At 52.7% G+C, this 17,879-nt stretch overlaps 7 protein-coding genes across 7 annotated transcripts; 2 read left to right on the top strand and 5 right to left on the bottom strand.

The window, feature by feature from the left end:
- Nucleotides 1–1,403: 1,403 nt before the first annotated feature.
- On the bottom strand, nucleotides 1,404–2,793 carry SNOG_07307 (hypothetical protein; the record flags this gene model as incomplete). Its single annotated transcript, XM_001797596.1, has 3 exons — nucleotides 1,404–2,065; nucleotides 2,113–2,331; nucleotides 2,352–2,793. 3 exons carry the CDS (start codon nucleotides 2,791–2,793, stop codon nucleotides 1,404–1,406), a joined length of 1,323 nt encoding a protein of 440 aa, XP_001797648.1.
- A 1,064-nt stretch (nucleotides 2,794–3,857) lies between these two features.
- SNOG_07308 (hypothetical protein) lies at nucleotides 3,858–4,157 on the bottom strand (the record flags this gene model as incomplete). Its single annotated transcript, XM_001797597.1, has 2 exons — nucleotides 3,858–3,909; nucleotides 4,054–4,157. The coding sequence occupies 2 exons, from the start codon at nucleotides 4,155–4,157 to the stop codon at nucleotides 3,858–3,860; spliced, it is 156 nt and encodes a 51-aa protein (XP_001797649.1).
- A 443-nt stretch (nucleotides 4,158–4,600) lies between these two features.
- On the top strand, nucleotides 4,601–4,923 carry SNOG_07309 (hypothetical protein; the record flags this gene model as incomplete). The annotated part of the gene is made up of 2 exons (XM_001797598.1): nucleotides 4,601–4,762; nucleotides 4,822–4,923. 2 exons carry the CDS (start codon nucleotides 4,601–4,603, stop codon nucleotides 4,921–4,923), a joined length of 264 nt encoding a protein of 87 aa, XP_001797650.1.
- A 3,812-nt stretch (nucleotides 4,924–8,735) lies between these two features.
- SNOG_07310 (hypothetical protein) lies at nucleotides 8,736–10,700 on the bottom strand (the record flags this gene model as incomplete). Its single annotated transcript, XM_001797599.1, has 4 exons — nucleotides 8,736–9,157; nucleotides 9,237–9,481; nucleotides 9,795–10,458; nucleotides 10,514–10,700. The coding sequence occupies 4 exons, from the start codon at nucleotides 10,698–10,700 to the stop codon at nucleotides 8,736–8,738; spliced, it is 1,518 nt and encodes a 505-aa protein (XP_001797651.1).
- Nucleotides 10,701–11,899: 1,199 nt separating this feature from the next.
- Nucleotides 11,900–12,887, top strand: SNOG_07311 (hypothetical protein; the record flags this gene model as incomplete). Its single annotated transcript, XM_001797600.1, has 2 exons — nucleotides 11,900–12,004; nucleotides 12,060–12,887. 2 exons carry the CDS (start codon nucleotides 11,900–11,902, stop codon nucleotides 12,885–12,887), a joined length of 933 nt encoding a protein of 310 aa, XP_001797652.1.
- An 84-nt stretch (nucleotides 12,888–12,971) lies between these two features.
- Nucleotides 12,972–13,268, bottom strand: SNOG_07312 (hypothetical protein; the record flags this gene model as incomplete). Its single annotated transcript, XM_001797601.1, has 1 exon — nucleotides 12,972–13,268. One exon carries the CDS (start codon nucleotides 13,266–13,268, stop codon nucleotides 12,972–12,974), a length of 297 nt encoding a protein of 98 aa, XP_001797653.1.
- A 591-nt stretch (nucleotides 13,269–13,859) lies between these two features.
- On the bottom strand, nucleotides 13,860–17,734 carry SNOG_07313 (hypothetical protein; the record flags this gene model as incomplete). Its single annotated transcript, XM_001797602.1, has 2 exons — nucleotides 13,860–15,582; nucleotides 15,675–17,734. The coding sequence occupies 2 exons, from the start codon at nucleotides 17,732–17,734 to the stop codon at nucleotides 13,860–13,862; spliced, it is 3,783 nt and encodes a 1,260-aa protein (XP_001797654.1).
- Between the last annotated feature and the right edge of the window lie 145 nt (nucleotides 17,735–17,879).

Below are 17,879 nucleotides of genomic sequence, written 5' to 3' on the forward strand. Positions count from 1 at the left end.
TAGCGAAAAACCTTGTTTGTATACAGTAGTGGGTCCTTCAGCGGCTGTTCCTGAATTCGGGCGCATCCAAATATCCTTGAAATCTTGAAGCGCACGCCCTTCATCAAGATGCGGCGGTAGGGTCGGAGATAGCAGCATCGCTTCCACATTAGACGCATCGTCAAGGAGAATTGCGAAAGACTGAGATCCATGGGGAACCCATTATAGCCAAGCCAAGCCGAGGTAATGAGTGTTGCTGACTGGAGTGCGCGCTGTGCATGCACGCCATTGCAAGCAATCGAAGATCTGCGTAGCAATCCAAACTTCTCGTGCCCTTGACGTGTTTTGGGCACTGTTTCTCAGGCGCTCCAAGTATCGGTTGATGGGCTTGAAGCAGTATTGACTACTCATTCGGTCCGCATAGGTCACTTGCATTGCATGGTTGGCATACAGGAGACGAATGATATTCGTCCGCGGTGACTGACTCTCGTCTCGTACCCTGTACCGCCCAGGTGGATCACGATCTGGCGCGGACAATGCCTGCACCGGTTCGGGGCACTAGTCTGAACGGGAAGTATCCCCGTGCACCTGGGGATCCTTAGAACGCTTCGGCACTGACTCGCAAAAGGTTGCGGGAATACTTTGTAGTTAGCTTTGGTACGAAAGATGACGGTTAGAGGCGTTTACGTTGCGCAATGTCGCAAGGATTGCGTTGACAAGTTTGACATGATGGAGTGATCTTGGGACGACGCCTCACTCTAGACTCTGGTCCTGATGCCCGAGCGTGAGCGATACCTGAAAGTCGCCATGGGATCCTGTGTCAGCTAGAAGCGTGCGGAGATTCGTCTTTGATGAATTACGCATAGACTCCTCGTTTGGCCTGAAACGAAGTGGGTAGCGGACGTCTCGTCCGGCAAAACACAGAATTGGTGAAGCGTCAGCACTGGTAAGTCAGCAGTGGCAGTCAACATTGCGTGATTGGTGAAGAAACTGGCATTATTTTGTGGATCTCGCTCTCGAGTTGTTTCCCAGTCGATGCATACGCTATGTGTTGGAGCTCAGTGGCCTTTCAGGGCTTATGCGTTTACTTGCTAGTAATACAGATGAAGGAAGTCGATGTTGGACAGTGACCGAAATAGTGCTCGGAGGAGCTGGAAAAGGTCGCTCCAGTAAACGCCATGCAAACGTTTCATCTGTCAAATAGATGTACGCGGAATGTGTGTGATGTCCGCTTGAAAGCCCTGGCAGGCATTCCCATCATTTTTCCAAGTCGTCCGGTCCGTCTGTCAATAACTTTTGCGCCGAATATAAGCCCTATTGCATATTTGTCCGAATATTAGAAAAGCTAATCCCGGAGATGACTGCGCGAAGGACGCTACTTCGCGCTGGTCTAGAAAATATCGTGATGATTGGTGTCTGACGTCTCATGATCCAGAATAGTAATGCTGCATTCCATGCTGGCTGTAGGCCACGGGCGGGACACCCTCTTCTTGCACGCGGTCTAGATGGCTCGGCTCTGAGTACCACTGTACACTCATCGATCTCCCCGGCATTTGCATTGGGCCGCCTTGGGGTTGCATTCCATCGTACATGTTGAAGCCAGGTGGGTAGAATTGGTTTTGAGCGACAGGTGCTGAAAGTGGGGCAGAAGTAGAGCCGCCGACTGTTGTCGCAGTGTTTGTGTCTATACTGGAAGGATATGGATACGGCGAAGTTCTTCGAGGGAAGTCCTGGTGCTGCTGAATGCCAAGTCCCTGTCCTGAATAAGGCTGCGATATCCCTTCGATGATTCCGTATGACATGGATCGCGTTGGGGGTTGAAACGGTGTTTGTTGGCCCCACGAGTGGTTTTCCGGGTGTCCATACGACATGGTAGAGCTCGTACTCATGGCCGCTGGAGTGCGTCCGCCAGAAACATTAGATTCACTACCATAGGTCGATGTTGCTGTAGAAGGCGACTGCCGCCAATAGCCCGTACTAGATTGTGGGCTTTCGCCTATGGTTGATGATGGAAGAAAAGTGGTTGCTGGAGGCCATTGTGTATCTATTGGATGTGGATATGGAAATGAAGGCTGTTGTACAGGCACTGCAGACGTTAGTAACCGAAGCTCCGCCTCTCTAAGTAAGACTTACTGCGACCAGAGTTGGGACCTTGACGAGGATCCATTTCGGAGTCAGTCTGAAAGCCGTAACCGGTGTTTGAAGAAACAGCATGCAACGGCGCACGGAAATCTACCACCTTCTCCCCAGATTGCGGATGTCGAGGTGAAGATGCGGCTGGTGTTAATGGCTGCACTGGGCTTGTGTCCTTGGACCCTAGGGCTTGAGATGATGGCGCATCGGGGTTGTGTTCTACTGGATAGAAGTTGCACTCTTTCTTGAGGCGGATGCAGTTTGCACATCGGCCTTGAGGATCTTCAGAGGCCAGAAGACATCGAATCTTCCTACGTCGACAGTGTCCTGTAATGCCTGGTCAGTGATGATGATCCTATGCGACGGCCATGGCGCATCTTCCTTACCGCATGCGACCGAGGTTCGATGATAGCCTAGCTTGTTGCGCGGCTTGTTACTTGTCGGCGATAGATCGCCCGAGTTTCCAAGTGCGGCGTTACGCATGTGTGGTGTTGAAGTGGACCGCCGAAGCTCTCCTACGTTTTTACTCTTGGAGGACCGCCTCTTTTTGCTTGCCAGCTGGTGAGTACTAAGGTCTTGACCAGGCAAGATGGGCTTCGGATGGGTGTGGTCCGCGGGGCTTTGGAAGGAGTTGGCGTCGGCCAGGTGGTCAGGGCTATGGGTTGAAGGGTTGTAGGACATTGTGGTGTTGATAGGCTGTAGAAGCAAAGAGTTTTCCAGTCGAGAGGCACTTTTCTTCGCGCGTCTTTCTGTGTCTACAGCCATGTGTGGCTTATAGTTTTTGGCGATAGCCGGATGATTTAAGAAACGAGATTGGTCACTGCATGAGAAGGTACTGAGGTCATTAGCATCGAGTGTTTAAAGTTTGGCAGACCCACTGAGTCGGAAGGGAGCTAAACAGTACACGTACCTAGAAGGTGAGGCAGGGTAACGTCCAAACGTTGGAGCCGGCACGACAAGATGTCGGAGGTTGTTGGCGGGGATAAACGGGTTGATCACCAGGCCCTGGGCGTTTAGGCGCAATCAATGCGGTGGGTTCAAGTGCAGCGGCGGCCAGGCCAAGAGTGAGAGGCGCCTCGGGACCAAGTTTTGGAGGAGCAAGAATGAATGGCCGTGGTGAAGCAAACGTGCACGAGCAGTGACGGCTGAGGTGAGAAGGCCGTCAGGTCATTGGCAGGTAGCGTGGGCGCAATTGCAATCAGCAAAATACCAGGCGCCAAAAGCAAAAGCGCGAGCAAGTGGAAAAGATGTAGGACTGATTATAGATTTTTCGAGCACGCTGTTTGGTTGAAGTGAGTGGATGATTAAAAGTGGCGAGGCAGCTCACGCTACTCTAAGAGGGGCTAAACCACAACGATGCCTGTAAGATGCTCTGGTGAATTGACCACCCTAGTAGGCTAGCATGCTCCTTCCGAGAGTGGCAAGATCGGCCTCACAGGCAGTTTGTTGATGAACCCTGTGTGTTGGTGGCGTGCACAGGCCACCCTGATGTGCGGATGGGTCACGGTCGTCGAGGCCCGGACGGTGACAGAACGAGCGGCAGCCGCCGAGTCGTGAGAAAGTGTGTACACAGTGTGCATGCGGCAGTCCGATCCACTGTGCGCGAGGGCCATGCGAATGACTAGATGGAGGTGGTTTCTAGCTCTAGCGACATGGTCTACTTGTGTCCGGGACGTCCATCTGTACATCCAAGGGGCCCACTATGAAGCGTGCTGCAGGAGCTAAAGAACCAAGGTGAGGTTAATTTAGACTGATTTTGGCTCTGTGCGCGCGAACGATGCGGTTATGCCAGGGGTCCTGTTCAACAGTCGCATCTGGAATGACGAAGATGCGGCGAGGGCCTCGAGGGCCGATTTGCCTAACAGAATCGCTGGCTAGCTGGCTAGCTGGCCGACATTGAAAACCGGTGGGTCTATTGCTCGCCATATGTCATCACGCTACCTGTCGAGTCCCGCAGCGCCATGGATGGAGATCTTGCGGGTGCAGAAGATGCAGAAGCCGGAGACGACTGGCAGCTCAGGGATGCTCCCGATACACGCTGTCATGGTTACCTGACACGGATGGCTGCGAAGTCGCCCTCCTTCTCCACACTCTCTCATCTCGCTAGTGGGGCCCTGAAAAGCCCCGATTCATTTCCACAGGCGTCATGGTGGTTGGGGACACTGAGCGTCATTGCTCGTCCACACGCACGTCGTCGCACAGCAGCTGTCAGTCGGCGACGCTAAGTGGTGGGCGGCCATGGGGTCTGCGATGGAGACGGATGGGTGTCGGTTACTGCGTTGCTGACCCAGCAATTTGGCTAGGGCATGTGCATGCGTGCATGACTTCAATCCACTCTCTGGGCGCCGCTTCAACATGGTAGGCGCACGTGGATGCACGTCTTGAGATCTAGTACCACCACAGGCCAGGCCGCCGTGCACTTCTGACGGCCATGTGTTGCGTGTCAGTTCAGGGAGAGACAAGGTCCGTCCCACCGTCAAATCACCACATGGCTGTCTCCTCCGGGCACCTTAGCAGATTAGCTGCCCAGCCCGCCGCGCGCGCGCGCGAGCTCCCCACACGGCCTCCTGCTAGCGTGGAGGCCTTGCAGGACCGCGTCGCTGGTTTCGCACTTTGCTTCTTCCCAGCGATCCATGGTCCTCTATGCATCGTGCGAAGAGCCATGTCAATATCCCACGTTCTTTGACATGCTCTGCACACTACGCCCAGGAATTCGCTCTCGTGTCATCAAAGGCGCACGCTCCGCCTTCCTTCATCCCACCCCTGCCATCCGCCTCAATCCATCTCGAGAACACTCAGTACTATGGCTAGTGCCGTTGTCTTCGATACCGGGCGGGCGGATTTCCTTCCAGAACTGAGGCACCAGCTGCTAGATTTGCGCTCATCTTTAGCTTAGCTGACGGGTGTATTCTGGCTAAATCGTCGCCACATCTGAAACACAAAAGCGCCGAGATCGATCCCGCCGATGCCTGTGACCGCATACGCATTTAACATGGTTTGGCAAAGAACTGGCTGCCAAAATCGTGATTGTCCTGCTCCGACGTGGTCAGGGGTAGTTTCCTTGGGTCGCACGCACTTGACGATTGCCGTCATCAATCATCATTCCTCGCTAGTCGAATCTGCCTTCCCACCCTGGAATCTTCACACCTTGTAAGTATCAAATCAAACACGGTATCAGTCGTGAAATAGCAGGACCATCGCCCACGGCTATCAGCCCCTGTCATTCTTTTATCGACAAATTTTGATTGGCCATCATCAGCGGACGTGGCCGGCGGCGTATGCGACAGTCACAGGCATCGAAACCTTCATGCGTGAAGCCTCAAAACGCATATCCGTGCAACACTATAAGACCACCCGACTAGGCTCAATGAACACCTGCCTCAATCGGGCAAAAACGACGACGCAGTGGTTTTGCAGTGCACGGAACTTCAATCCGCACGGTATTACATGGGTACCCCACTCGGTGATACCTGATAGCCTCCCCACGGATATGCGATATGAGAATTATCGGTAGTCACTATCCGCCCTGCATCCTTCATACCTTCCTCATGCGACCAAAGCATTGATCGGTTCTCGCTGCATCGAAATCGATTGCGAATTTGGCCACGTTTTGTTTCGCGGAATGTATTAGCCCAAGAGCGCCACAGTGAGAAAGCTCGGCATGTCACTTCTGCAGCTTGCTGCAATCCCACGTATAAGTACGACCACATCATGGAACTCGAGCAATCAGGGTTGATGTGAACACTACGTTGCTATGGGACATGGGGCTGTACGAAAGTGCCCGAAAAAGTTACACGACGCCTATTCCTTTGCCGAAAAGGAACACATGACTTCTTAGGCGAGCGTGGACCTGTTGAGCACTAGACAAAATACCACACAGTCGATATCGGTGACAGATCTCCTCCATACGTAATACTCCCCGTCTCCAGAGTGTTGTCACTAGCGGCACTGTGGCACATTAAGGACTTCGGCTTGCACGCTGCGAAGCGGTGTGTCTTCCCATATATGCGGCATTGTTTGTTTGTATGGGGCTTGCGATCGGCATGCCATCAACTCAAGGACAACTATACATCAGCCTCATATCGATCTATGTTGCGAGATCAGAATCTGGTCAAGGTATCCTGTCATCCTGATGTTATCTTCGCTGCAGGACCAGCAACAGAGACACTGCTTACGGTCATCTGGTCCCGACCTGTATTGGCCACACGCAGTTTTGGCCCCAACCGCTCATGCGTTCGATAGCCAGTTGCTTAGCGAGGCCCCAGCACCCTCCATTAGCAACAATGGACTGGAGTTCTAGCCTACCTTTGCCCCTATGGACAGCTCAGCGAAGAATCTGTGGCGTCTACAGTCCACAAAGAAGCATGAGTGCGGGCTGCTGTTGCACACCACGCGCTTGCTTTGACGGGAGGGAGCATGACCACGGTCTTCGGTCCGACTACCGCGTCTAGCATCTTTCTTGGCTTGCGTTCTGCGTAAGCGCGTCGAAGTCCAAGTATTCAATTGGTCACTGACAGACCTTACAGCCTCACGGCTTTTTGCGCTGATCTGGAAACAGTACGCACAGTGTGACCTTTGCATTCCGATGACGGGATGAAGACTCTCCAAACCCGCAACACTCGCAATCAAGCAATTTCAAGTGGAGTAGATTGATCAGTCCAGGTGTGCAATTCCAAGCGCATCATGCACCTTCTTGGATGTTCTCTTTTTGGCCATAATAGTCAACCTCAACTAAAGACCGGTTGATGCTCGCCTGCCCATATGGTCGGACAACTAGACATTGGGGCCTGTTTCATCAGTTCCACGTCCGGACGAGTTGGTTTAGGACCACAGCCCTGTCATGTGAACCAGACTGAGCCCGCCTGCATCATGTAGCTTCCGCGCAACGCCGCGGACCGCCAGGAGCAGGGGCGACCTACTCTAAAAGGCTCTACTGGTAGAGGTATTCCTGTTAATCCGACCTGTTTGGCGTCGAATCAAAGTGCTAGTGCACGTTGAAACTCAATGGGACAAGGTCATGTTCAGGAGCAGTTCCTTTTGCAGGATGGAGCACGTCAAATCCCATGCCCGGATCCTTCTCCGGCATCACGATCACGATGTTTACACAACACCACAATCGATCGCTAACAGATACAACCTTTAGGACGTTTAAGCATGCAATGAGTCGAGCCATTTTGACGCAGATACTTGATAGTGGAGCACAATATGGGTGACGCACATACCTCGAGGTACACTGTGAACAAGCAGGCGTGTGCGGTGAGTCCTCTTATTCACGAACACTGACTATGAAAGGGCGACCCATTGGAATGTTTCTCGGTAACATCGAAGCGATGGCTCGGGGAAATTCCATCGACTTGTTCAACGTTTATTGATGGATTCTAAGCTTGTCGTGGCATCGATTGCGATATGATCGACCGCTAGTGTAGATCAGTGTGCGCGGCGCCGAAACGCAATCGACATCTGAACCCAGGTGCGACTACTTGACTCGATAGGTCGGGTACTCCCATGATTCACATTCCTGCAAAATTTCACGACTCAGCAATGTTTACTGCTTGAGCATCAACGATTGCTGCAGTCCAACAGCCCGGGAATCCCAACATCCGGACCCACGCGCCTGCGAATTCCACTTTCACACTAGCCCAAGCCAACGCATTCTTGGCGCCATGCTTAGAAACCTCCACCGCACTCACGCATGAGCGCCGCGATGTGAAGCTACCTGACAGCTAGCTTGGCTTTCCGTTTTGAAAGACTTCTTTCCAATCGGCAGTCCTACCATAGCCTACCAGTCCTCACCACTGCCATGACCATGGGATTAGTGCTTCCCATCCGCGATTCCAACTCGCTTAGTGCCCCCACATGCTGTCGATCATCCGCCATCGGCGCTTTGGGCAAACTTTCTTTCTCCCACAAGCAAACCAGCGAACGCAGAGATCTACAAACGTTAATGTTTCATGCTTGCGCGTACGGCTTTTGGAGGCCTGCCGACCGAGTAACATGCCGCACATTCGGGCTCATGGAGACCGATGACATGGTAAGAGGATAGCTAGCCCCTGGTCCGGTCACCTGAGTCTCGACGACGGCTGTTGACCCCTTTTTCACTTGGTTTGCTTGGTCTGGTAAGGGGGCAACCTTCGCGATGAACTTCTCGGCTCTTCGAAGTAGATGCCCAGTATGTCTCCTCTGGAAGGATCGACGATCTAGAATGGAATGCGAGATGTGTCGTGAGGATGGCTGATCAGGGAGTAACATGCAAATATGGGGTAACACGAGGAGGCTCATGACAGGGGCGGTTTTTGAAAATGCACATCCTGATCCCACCCCAAACGTTAATATTCGGGGACCTACATCAAGGAACATGACTTTAGCACTAACAAAATGACCGGGACATTGGAGAACTACTTCCAAGACTGTAAGAAGGCACAATAGAAGCAAAAGCGGCAAGAAAAGAGCCATTCCAATCTAATACACCCTCATATCTGCAGATGGTATGCCAAAAGCTCTCATTCTTCGAATGAGGCAGCTCATAGCCCGTCTCCTACACGCGAAAAGTCGCCTTCTACCTCACTTCATTCTCGCATCAAAGACCGTTATCATCGAGATGTCATCTATCCACCCCATGCACTTCACGCCGGTATCTTCGGCAGCCCCGGATCCTTCACCTCCCCATCATCCCTCGCCCCCCTACACTCTCCATCATTGAACCACGTATCCGCCTGCGCTGTCTTCTCATCCACAACATGCATATCCGCCCTACCACTCCTACTCAACTTCGGAAAATGTACATTCGCGCCCTTCCCTTTGCCTGGCGTCCAGAAACCCAAGCGCTTCTCCCACAGCATACCGCTTGTCAGCGATGGCACCATGCCGCAATTGATCCACAAAATCACGTTGCCGGACTCGGCTTCGACGGCGAGGAAATCTACGAGCCCGTCGCCATTGACGTCGGCCCAACGGTGCTCGGAGCAGGAGAAGCCTTCGGCGATTTTTATCTGCGCGCGGTTGGTGGAGGGGAGGGTCTCGAGGCCTGAGGGGCGGTTCAGCCAGCCTAGACTGAGGCCTTTGGGAGACATGCAGATATACCAGACGAAGTTAGGCAGATCCGAAGTAAGGTAGTGCTGGAATGCTTACGTCGACTCGCAAGTCACCATCCAAGTCACCAAAGCGGACCGCAGGGTCATTTTGGTTGCTGGGAGGGATAGTCTGGGGACAGAGATTGCGGTCGACCACACGGACCGGTGCGCCAAATGTAGGTGAGGCGTCGCCCTTCTTGTATGTGTTGCGCCACATGTCGACGTTGCCTGTAGCGCGGTCGACAGTCAGGATGTCGCAGAGCCCATCGCCATCCCATTCGCCGACATCTACGAACTTGCTGTCGAGTTGGGTGTCGAGGACATGTGGATGACCGTTCCAATATGGTGGACTCTGAGTGTTTCTTTGAGAGTTCACGTCAGTATAGCATCGAGATTATCTGGATACTGAAACTCGATAGCACCACTGTGGCTTACCCATAGATAGCTATGAGAAGTCAGTACACAACTTCGTATGATCAATGTTGTACTCACTCATCGTTTCCTCGACCGAATATGTCGCAATATCGTACGCCATCGCCCCTGAGATCCCCGCCATCACTACCAAGCTGAGTTCGAACAGGTCCGTGGAATCCGTTTGGGCTAGGATAGCACCCAGCACTATCTCCAATACCTGTGTCGATGGGCGCAGTGAGCCAGCCTTTCTTCTCAGCTCGAGAGAAGCCATCTACGAAGAGAGCAGCCAACTTGGCGTAGCCCTGCGGCTTAAAGTGTATCGAGTCACTGTAATCTTCGGGTTTTAGCCATGTAGTATACATATCCACGAGCTCAATCTTCCGACCGCGTCCCTGCAACTCGCTTGCCAGCTCTTTGTATTCCGCATTGGCCGTCTGGATGTACGGCTCATTGCCAGCATCTGTTGTCGGCGGAATAGTCGCAAGGATGATCGTGACATCCGAACTTGTCGAGTATACCCTCTCAATCAAAGTCCGCATGCGATCTTTCATGGTCCTCGCATAGTCCATATTGTTCTCGCGCCGCCCCTGGAAACAATCGTTGGAGCCGAGCAGTATGAGCACGAGGTTCGGCTTTTGTGATGTCATGACAGGCAGCATCTTGAGCGCCACATCGTCAATTTTCAAGCCGGACCATCCTTCGTGTTGGCGATCAGAGAAGTCGCCGTGGGCACGACTACCGACCATGTTGACTGCGTAGCCGCGATGTCTCAGTTCCTGGCGGAGAGGCTTGCAGTATCCGTTTTGCAGGCTCTCGACGGTGCCGATGTCCCATCCTTGGGTGATTGAAGCACCAAGAGGCACTAAATTGCGCGGTTAGAATTGATGTTGGAAGATGTGATCGGAAGAATCGCTTACTCAGGCGCAGGAGCGGCTTCTCGTCGACTCGACGGGACTTGTCAGTGATGCCACGGTCATGGAAGTAGCAGTGGGTATGCAAGTCTGCAGGAACACTGGTCACGAACAGGCTCTGTACAGTCAGGAGTAGAAGAAGCACAATGTGTACACCCATTCTCGAGTGACCGGATGGTCGATGGTTGAGCATAATTGATGTCTATGGTATGTAGAACAGTACATTGATCACGAAAGCTGGATGCTTAAATAGCTAGCGGTAGCAAAACAAACAACCATAGCGGCCGACAGTGAGAAATGAAAGACCCGGGTGCACGGTCTTCTCGAGTAATAGCTCTACTGGTAAAGTGATTGACGAGTTTGAGTCCTTGTATCTGTGGCCTTGACGCGAGAGCAGCGGGTCAATATTCTCGGGCCCGGACCGCTTAAAAGACCAGGGCGAATTTCCATTACATGGCTCGTGCCGAGTCTTTTGTGTAAGCACGTGAAGTATCGGGGCGACCCATTTCAATCGTCAAACTGTAAACTGATACTCGAAGTTGGAGAATTAATGACAGACACGTTGTCCTTTATAGTAGAATTGCTCGGCAAAGTAGAGGCCGGAGTAGGTTTCAGACTGAGCAAGCGTAACTGGGTCGTAAAAATAATTCTATTGATCAAAGGAGTGCAGTCAAAGTTAATCTCACCTGTGCGTAGTGCAGCGACGAAGTCTTCACATATCTCCATGAGAAGTCGGACAGAAAACTTTTCTTGACACATTTTGAAAAGCTTTCGACCGGTGGCATTCTTTGATGGACTCAAAGTAATGCTTTCGGGCTGTCAGCCATGAGGTTGGCCACTAAGTTGTATTCGATAGCTGGTCGTGCTCGAGGGTAAGATGCACTCTGATCTATCGACTGCCAAACAAGGAGGATATGTAGCTGTTTGATCTATCAACCAGAAAGCCTGTGTATCGTACCCAATCATCCTGTCTATCGGGACAAATCTGCTATGCAATGGCGGCAAAGTTGTTATTGTAGAGCACTTAGTCGAGAGTTCAGCGCTAGTCTTCGACACTTGCAGCGAAGCGCAACTGCGGAAGTGCTCCGGCATCTTACTGCGTGAGTGCAACACCACTTCCACGTACACTAGAACATCAGTCTCCCGTTCTCAATGTCGCATCGCGTAGACGCGTCAGGAGCCCACGTGTAAACGTAAAATAGTGAGTGGAACATTGTGGGAGTAGTGTTCTATCATCGCAACTGCCGCGACCCACAGCAAACATGAGGTCATCGGACAGACTTGAGCCTTACATTTATTAGCATTAACAGTGTATCCAAGCACAGCACAGCACAGCACAGCAAAACAACTAACACTCTCAATTTACACGGCAACCCTCCAAATACCGACACAATGGGCAAACTAGCCCTCACCAGCGCAACAGGCAAACTTGGCTCTGCCGTCATCCACGCCATCCTCGACAACAACCTCATCTCCCCCGAAGACCTCGTCGTATGCGTACGTTCCTCCCCGACCAAATCACTCTCTCAAAACCCCAACTAACGCATCACAGACCTCATCTGACCCTTCCTCCCCCAAACTGCAATACCTCCAAGCCCACCCCATCACCGTCCGCCATGCCACCTTCGACTCCCCCTCCTCCCTCTCATCCGCCTACGCAGGATGCACAGCGCTCTTCCTCGTCTCCACCCCGCGCATCGAAATGGACTACAACAACGCATCCCTCTGGCGCGGGCGCGAAGCGCACCACCGTGCGGCCATCGACGCGGCCGTAAAAGCCGGCGTCAAGCACATATACTACACGTCGCTTGCGTTTGCGGATCCGAGTAAAGCCGGTGTCATGCGCGCGCATATACGTACGGAGGAGTATTTGAGGGGACTGGAGGGCGTGGGGGTGACGGTGCTGCGCGAGGGGCTGTATTGCGAGAGTTGGCCGTTGTATTTTGGGTATTATTTTGGGTTGAAGGGAGAGAAGAGGAGGGAGGTTGTTGTTGCGGGCGATGGGAAGGTTAGTTGGACGAGTATAGATGATATGGCGTTTTGCACGGCCAAGGTGCTGGCGGAGCCGGGGGAGAAGTGGGCAGGTAGGACGGTATATCTTTCGCAGAAGAAGACGCGGACGTTGGAGGATGTGGCAGGGATTGTGAGTAGGGTCAGGGGTGAGGAAGTGGGATTGAAGGTTGTGGAGAGGAAGGAGTATGAGGATTACTACGTGGGGAGGGGTATGGAGAGGGCGAGTGTGGAGTGGTGGAGTAGCACGTATGATGCGTTAAGGGATGGAGAGTGTGCTATTGATGATGATACGCTGGAGACGATACTAAAAGAGGCGGGGAGGACGCCGAAGTCTTTAGATGAGACGATTGAAGAGATGATGCAGTAGGCACTGAAGGATCAACATCAAGCATATATCAATTGAAGCGACAACGTACATATACCATTGCGGTATCCCCCTAACCCCACCTGTTCACTTCTCCAACTCCTCCATCTCAACACACCCACACCATTCCTTCTTCCCCTTCCCCTTCCCTTCTGCCTCATCACAGCATCCTACCCTCTCCTCCTTCTCCTTGACCATCTCCCTGATCACCACCTTCACCCCATCTTTGCCCTTAATCTCGCCCTCCTTCGGCGTCGTAGTCCCCGACGAAGCCCTCGAAGCTGGCTTCTTCACAACGACGGCATCGCGATCGATCGTGACAGCCGAAAAGTTTGGCTGCGAGTTGTTGTGCAACACGCGGGCGGTGCGTGCGAATGTTGACATTGTGGGCTGGAAAGTGTTCACCAAGAGGCGTTTGCCGTTTTGTCTAATTTTTGTGCCGTGAAGAGATGACGTCTTAAGGCGGGAGCTCGAAGTAGAGGTTCATCAGCCTAGTTGGCGTCGTGGGGATGTGCGATGCCAGTGTTCTGTGTGTTCTGTGTTTGTGGAAGTGTTTCTCAGGCCTCGTACCTGGGCAAAAGCGGAAAGGTGTGTGGAAAGAATGCGACGTGCATATTCTTCAGGCGCAAGAATATACAAGGGATGAAAATGGATCGAGAATTTCCCATGGGTCGGATTTGGATTGTGTTGAGGATAGAGAGTCTGGTTTACTACGATATTGGTGGTCTACTATGTGCGGAATGCGGTTCGGGCAAAGGGGCATGGGGTCCCGCAATATTCACGAGTACGATAAGAACATATGTGGCCCTGTTATGGTAGAAGTAATTCAGCTCGCATACTTAATGCGATATGTGAAGCTATCCGCACTGCTGTCTTGCGGTCAGATTGCAGAGCGGGCATTCTTCAATACCACAATCAAAAGGACTTTTGATACCAGAATATATTCTCCACATATTATACATTGCCAGAAACATTCTACAACCTCACCCTCGCCGCACTTTCACTCCTTTCCGGTGCAACTCCAAACCCAAAGTCCTTTCTCCTCTTCTTGCCCTTCCGATCTCCGTATTGCTCGTCAAACTTCTTGATTGCATTCAGACTCGACATATCCTCGGAGATACTGGCGCTGATTTCTTGCAGCGCTTTGTCGAAATGGCGGACGTGGAGTGTGCGCTTCTCGGGAAAGGTGTAGGATTGGCCGCGGACAAGGTGGAGGACCTTCGGCGGTGTTGGAACGGCAGTCGATTCAGGCGAGGCTGTGGGCGGAGTGGGCGCACTAAGAGAGTCCTTATTGGGTTCCGTCTCGGGTTGATTGGGTGCCTCGATTTCAAGTGTGGCTTTTGTGGCGGCTTGTGCGGCTTGTGCGGCTTGTTCGTTTTCTTCTTTGACGCAAGCCAGCGCGGCGGAGACGACGATGTTCTTCAGGTCGCTTCCACTGTAAAACGGGGTGCGCTTTGCAAGATTGTCCAGGTCCACAGACTCATCTAGTTGTTCGCCGTTGAGATGAATACGTAGAATCTCTTTTCGATCAGCTTGTGTGGGAAGATCGACTAGTAGTCGCCTGGGCAAGCGTCGTATAACCGCATCGTCCAAGTCGAAGGGTCGGTTAGTCGCTACCATGACAAATACTTGGGAGTTGCTGAGTCCATCCCATTCCTTGAGGAACTGGTTCAGAGTCTGCCGATGCGAACCATTGCGATCTGCGAAAGCGTCTCTTGACCCGAAGATTGAGTCAGCCTCGTCGAGGAACACAATGCAAGGAGACAGTTTCTGCGCGAGAGAGAAAATTGCCGCGACATTCTTCTCGCTCTCGCCGACGAACTTGCCCATGATCTGGGCTCCAGAAACTTCGAGCACTGTGCTGCCGCTCTCTTTAGCAACCGCCTTGGCGAGCAGCGTTTTGCCTGTCCCTGGTGGACCGTATAAGAGTGCACCACTGATCTTTTCGGTGGCCAGAATACCATAGCTGAAAGCATCAGGTCGCAGCATTGACAGCGAGGTTATTGTACGTATCGAGTCAATGGTCTCTGGTGGTACGTGCACCTGATCAAAAGTAGTCTTGATCTGATCGGCATCTGCAATACCAGGCATCAGCCACTTCTCATGCTTCGTTGCAGTTTGTGCAATTAGTCGCAGTTCTCGTTGGCGCTGCATGCTCTTTGCGTCTTGCCTCTTCTTGACCTTCAGCTTAGCACCAGGCTCCGAGTTGTCGACTTGCTCATCAAGGGTCTGAGGCCTCCTGGCAAGCTCTCCAAGCTTGTCGAAGTACGCGTATTTGACAGCGTCGCTCGCTCGGATCAGGCCCATGGCAAGAATGACATGTCCCCAGCTCATCTGACCTGCGGAGTCTCCTGTACCTTCTAACTTGCTCGCGGGGCTAGTGACATAGAGTCCAAGGGCTGTCAAAGCTATCCGATGTACCTCGTCATACGTCAATACGCTATTGAAGTATGATGGAGGGAATATGGTCGCCCATCTGCTGAAGAGCTGTGGTGATTTCTCTACGTCTGCGAGCTCGGTGACAGCAGCGGGATCCAGTGACCTCAGCATCTCACGGATGTGAGAGAGATTGATGCTCCGGTATTTAAGCATCTCATGGTGCGACATATCGGTACTTGCGCTTGCGACAGTCATTGCTGCGACAGTATCGTCAAGAGTGGACTGTTCGATCCCTGGGTCTCCTTCAATAACGATGGTTCTGAAGAGACTAGTTACGAATGCGGCTTGAATTGAACGAACACCGCTGCACATCGTTAGCCTCATCTCATGAAGACGACAGGAATGGCATACTCAGCTGACAGCTCTGGGATTAGATCCCGCGAGCAGCTACTTCCGATGATCATGATGCTCTCGCCAGCGACGCGACGCTTTCGAACCAGTTCTTCTAGCTTTTGCACGATTCGACCTCCATATTGAGTAGCATTGAGCTCTTTAAAGTCCTTCACATATACTATCTTTGGTCGCTTAGGCATCCGTGAGTTTTGCATAGAAGGCCCTATCCCAACATTCATACTGATCCCAGTACTTGCTCCTACCATAGGGAGTGCAGAATTCAGTTCGAGTTCATTGCCATCGGTACCAACGGAGTAATCGAAAAATCCAGGAGCTGGAGCGTACGTGGTAGCACCAGAGCTTTGAGATGGTACGCCCTGTGCTCCGCCCCCACGCAGCTCGCGACGCTTCTTTACCTCATCCGCGTCGAGCAAGGTATCAATTAGCGCCGCCAGCTTGATGTCCTCCAGTTGAGTCTCGCTTTGACTAGGCGTGCGGCTGGGGTCTAGCAGAACGTCGACTTTGGCATTAGCGTTTCCGTTTCCATTTGTGTCATATGAAGCAGACCTAGAGGATTCGAGTCTTGCAAAGGGAGACAAGGGAAAGGTTTTGAGGGCGTCTAGCAAAGGGAGAGCAAAACCACGGACGTTGAAAGCTCCAGGTGTATCCATCGATGAAGTATAGTCGAATCCTGAGGAGTCTTCAGTAGACTCTTGTACATCGACCACAGCGCGACCGAAGTCTCTGTTCCAGCGATACGTCTCGTATCCAAGTGAGCGTATCGAATGTGGCGTCGGTTCAGAACCCTCTCCCAGATAGTCGCCCCCTAGTTGTGCAAGATCTTGAGCAGTCAGAACGATCAAGTCGGACTGCAATTCGTCTGCAAGTCTGCCTATGTAATCATCTATCACCAGCTCTTGCTCGCTTGCAGGCGATTGCAGGATCAGATTTGTCTTTGCGGCTGGGAAGGGGTCACCAGATGGTTTCAGAGCAGAAAGTGATGCTGCCACGGTAGCTCGAATCTCGGCGAGCACCAACGGCGAGATGGACTTGGGCATGCCCACACGCGCTGTTCTCCTGGAGGCCATGGACTTCTTGAACCACTTTTGAAGCCTGGCATCTTTCTTCTCTAGCATGGCTTCCCGTTTCTGCTGAGTTGTCCATGTGGGGTCGTGCTGTACAGTCTCGGGTCTGTTGATCTGCTTCTCGAGGTCAAGCAGGCGTCGCGCGAACATGTCGCGGCGCTCTGTCTGCTCCGACTCATTGTACGTGGCAGCCCACGAGTCCGTAAAGATTGTTTTCCATAGGCGCCCTATAGCGGAATAATCTATGTCTTCTGCAGCAGGTGACTGCGCATCGGGAGCGGGGGGCAGAGCAGTGCTGTCATTATTCATCTCATTCTTGTCCTGCACGTCCGCGCTCGCACTCGTCTCTTTAAGAGCCGTCTTTTCGACAAGCGTCCTTCTCTCGCTAAGGTATTTTTCAAGCTTGCGCTTCTCCTGGTCATCCAAGCGTCTCATCCACAAGCCGCGCACAAGCCGCGACAAGACCTGCGCAGCGTCCAGATCCCCAGAAGCCGGGATGGAGCATGTTGCTTGCTCGCTTGACTGTGTATCAGAGATGGTGACGGCAAGACAGGCGGGTTTGGGACGCTGTGTGGCATCTTCCAGTACGTCTTCGCGTCGTGTGACTCTTCGCTTCAGAAACCAATCTGGTACGTGGACAGGCGGCAGCCCTTGCGCCTTCTTGGACCTCGATTGCCGTCGCAAAGCGGCCGAGTATCTGCGTGACGTTTCTCTCGACCGCTGGAGCTTCTGCGCTAGAAGCTCGGGGTCCTCTGATGCTACCGTGGTGTCGTCTTGCTCCTCCGCTGCTGCCTTGTTCGAGTCTGGGTTGCTGGCGTCATTCTGTCCAATTGGAGTGTTGTTTGAGCCCGACGGTGGCTGCCCAGTCTGCGCGAGGGTGCGTGTCGTATGAAAGGCTCGAAATCGTGGTGGTGAAGGGTAGCGGCGGCCGCGGATGAATCGTGCTGGAGGTCTTCCCGTGGACGCTCGCAGTGCTAATCGTAGCACGTACATACGGACGTCTAGAGCACTGTCCAAGTGTGGGTGGGAGCCTACAGGTTATGGCGTAGGCTTGGGGAGAGGTGATGCGCCGCAAGCTGATGGCGTCGCCTTCATCAACTTTTTGGAATCTTGGCTAGGACGCTTCGAGCGCGCTTGT

Source organism: Parastagonospora nodorum, assembly GCF_000146915.1.
Source record: "Parastagonospora nodorum SN15 chromosome Unknown scaffold_11, whole genome shotgun sequence".
Lineage (NCBI taxonomy): Eukaryota > Fungi > Ascomycota > Dothideomycetes > Pleosporales > Phaeosphaeriaceae > Parastagonospora > Parastagonospora nodorum.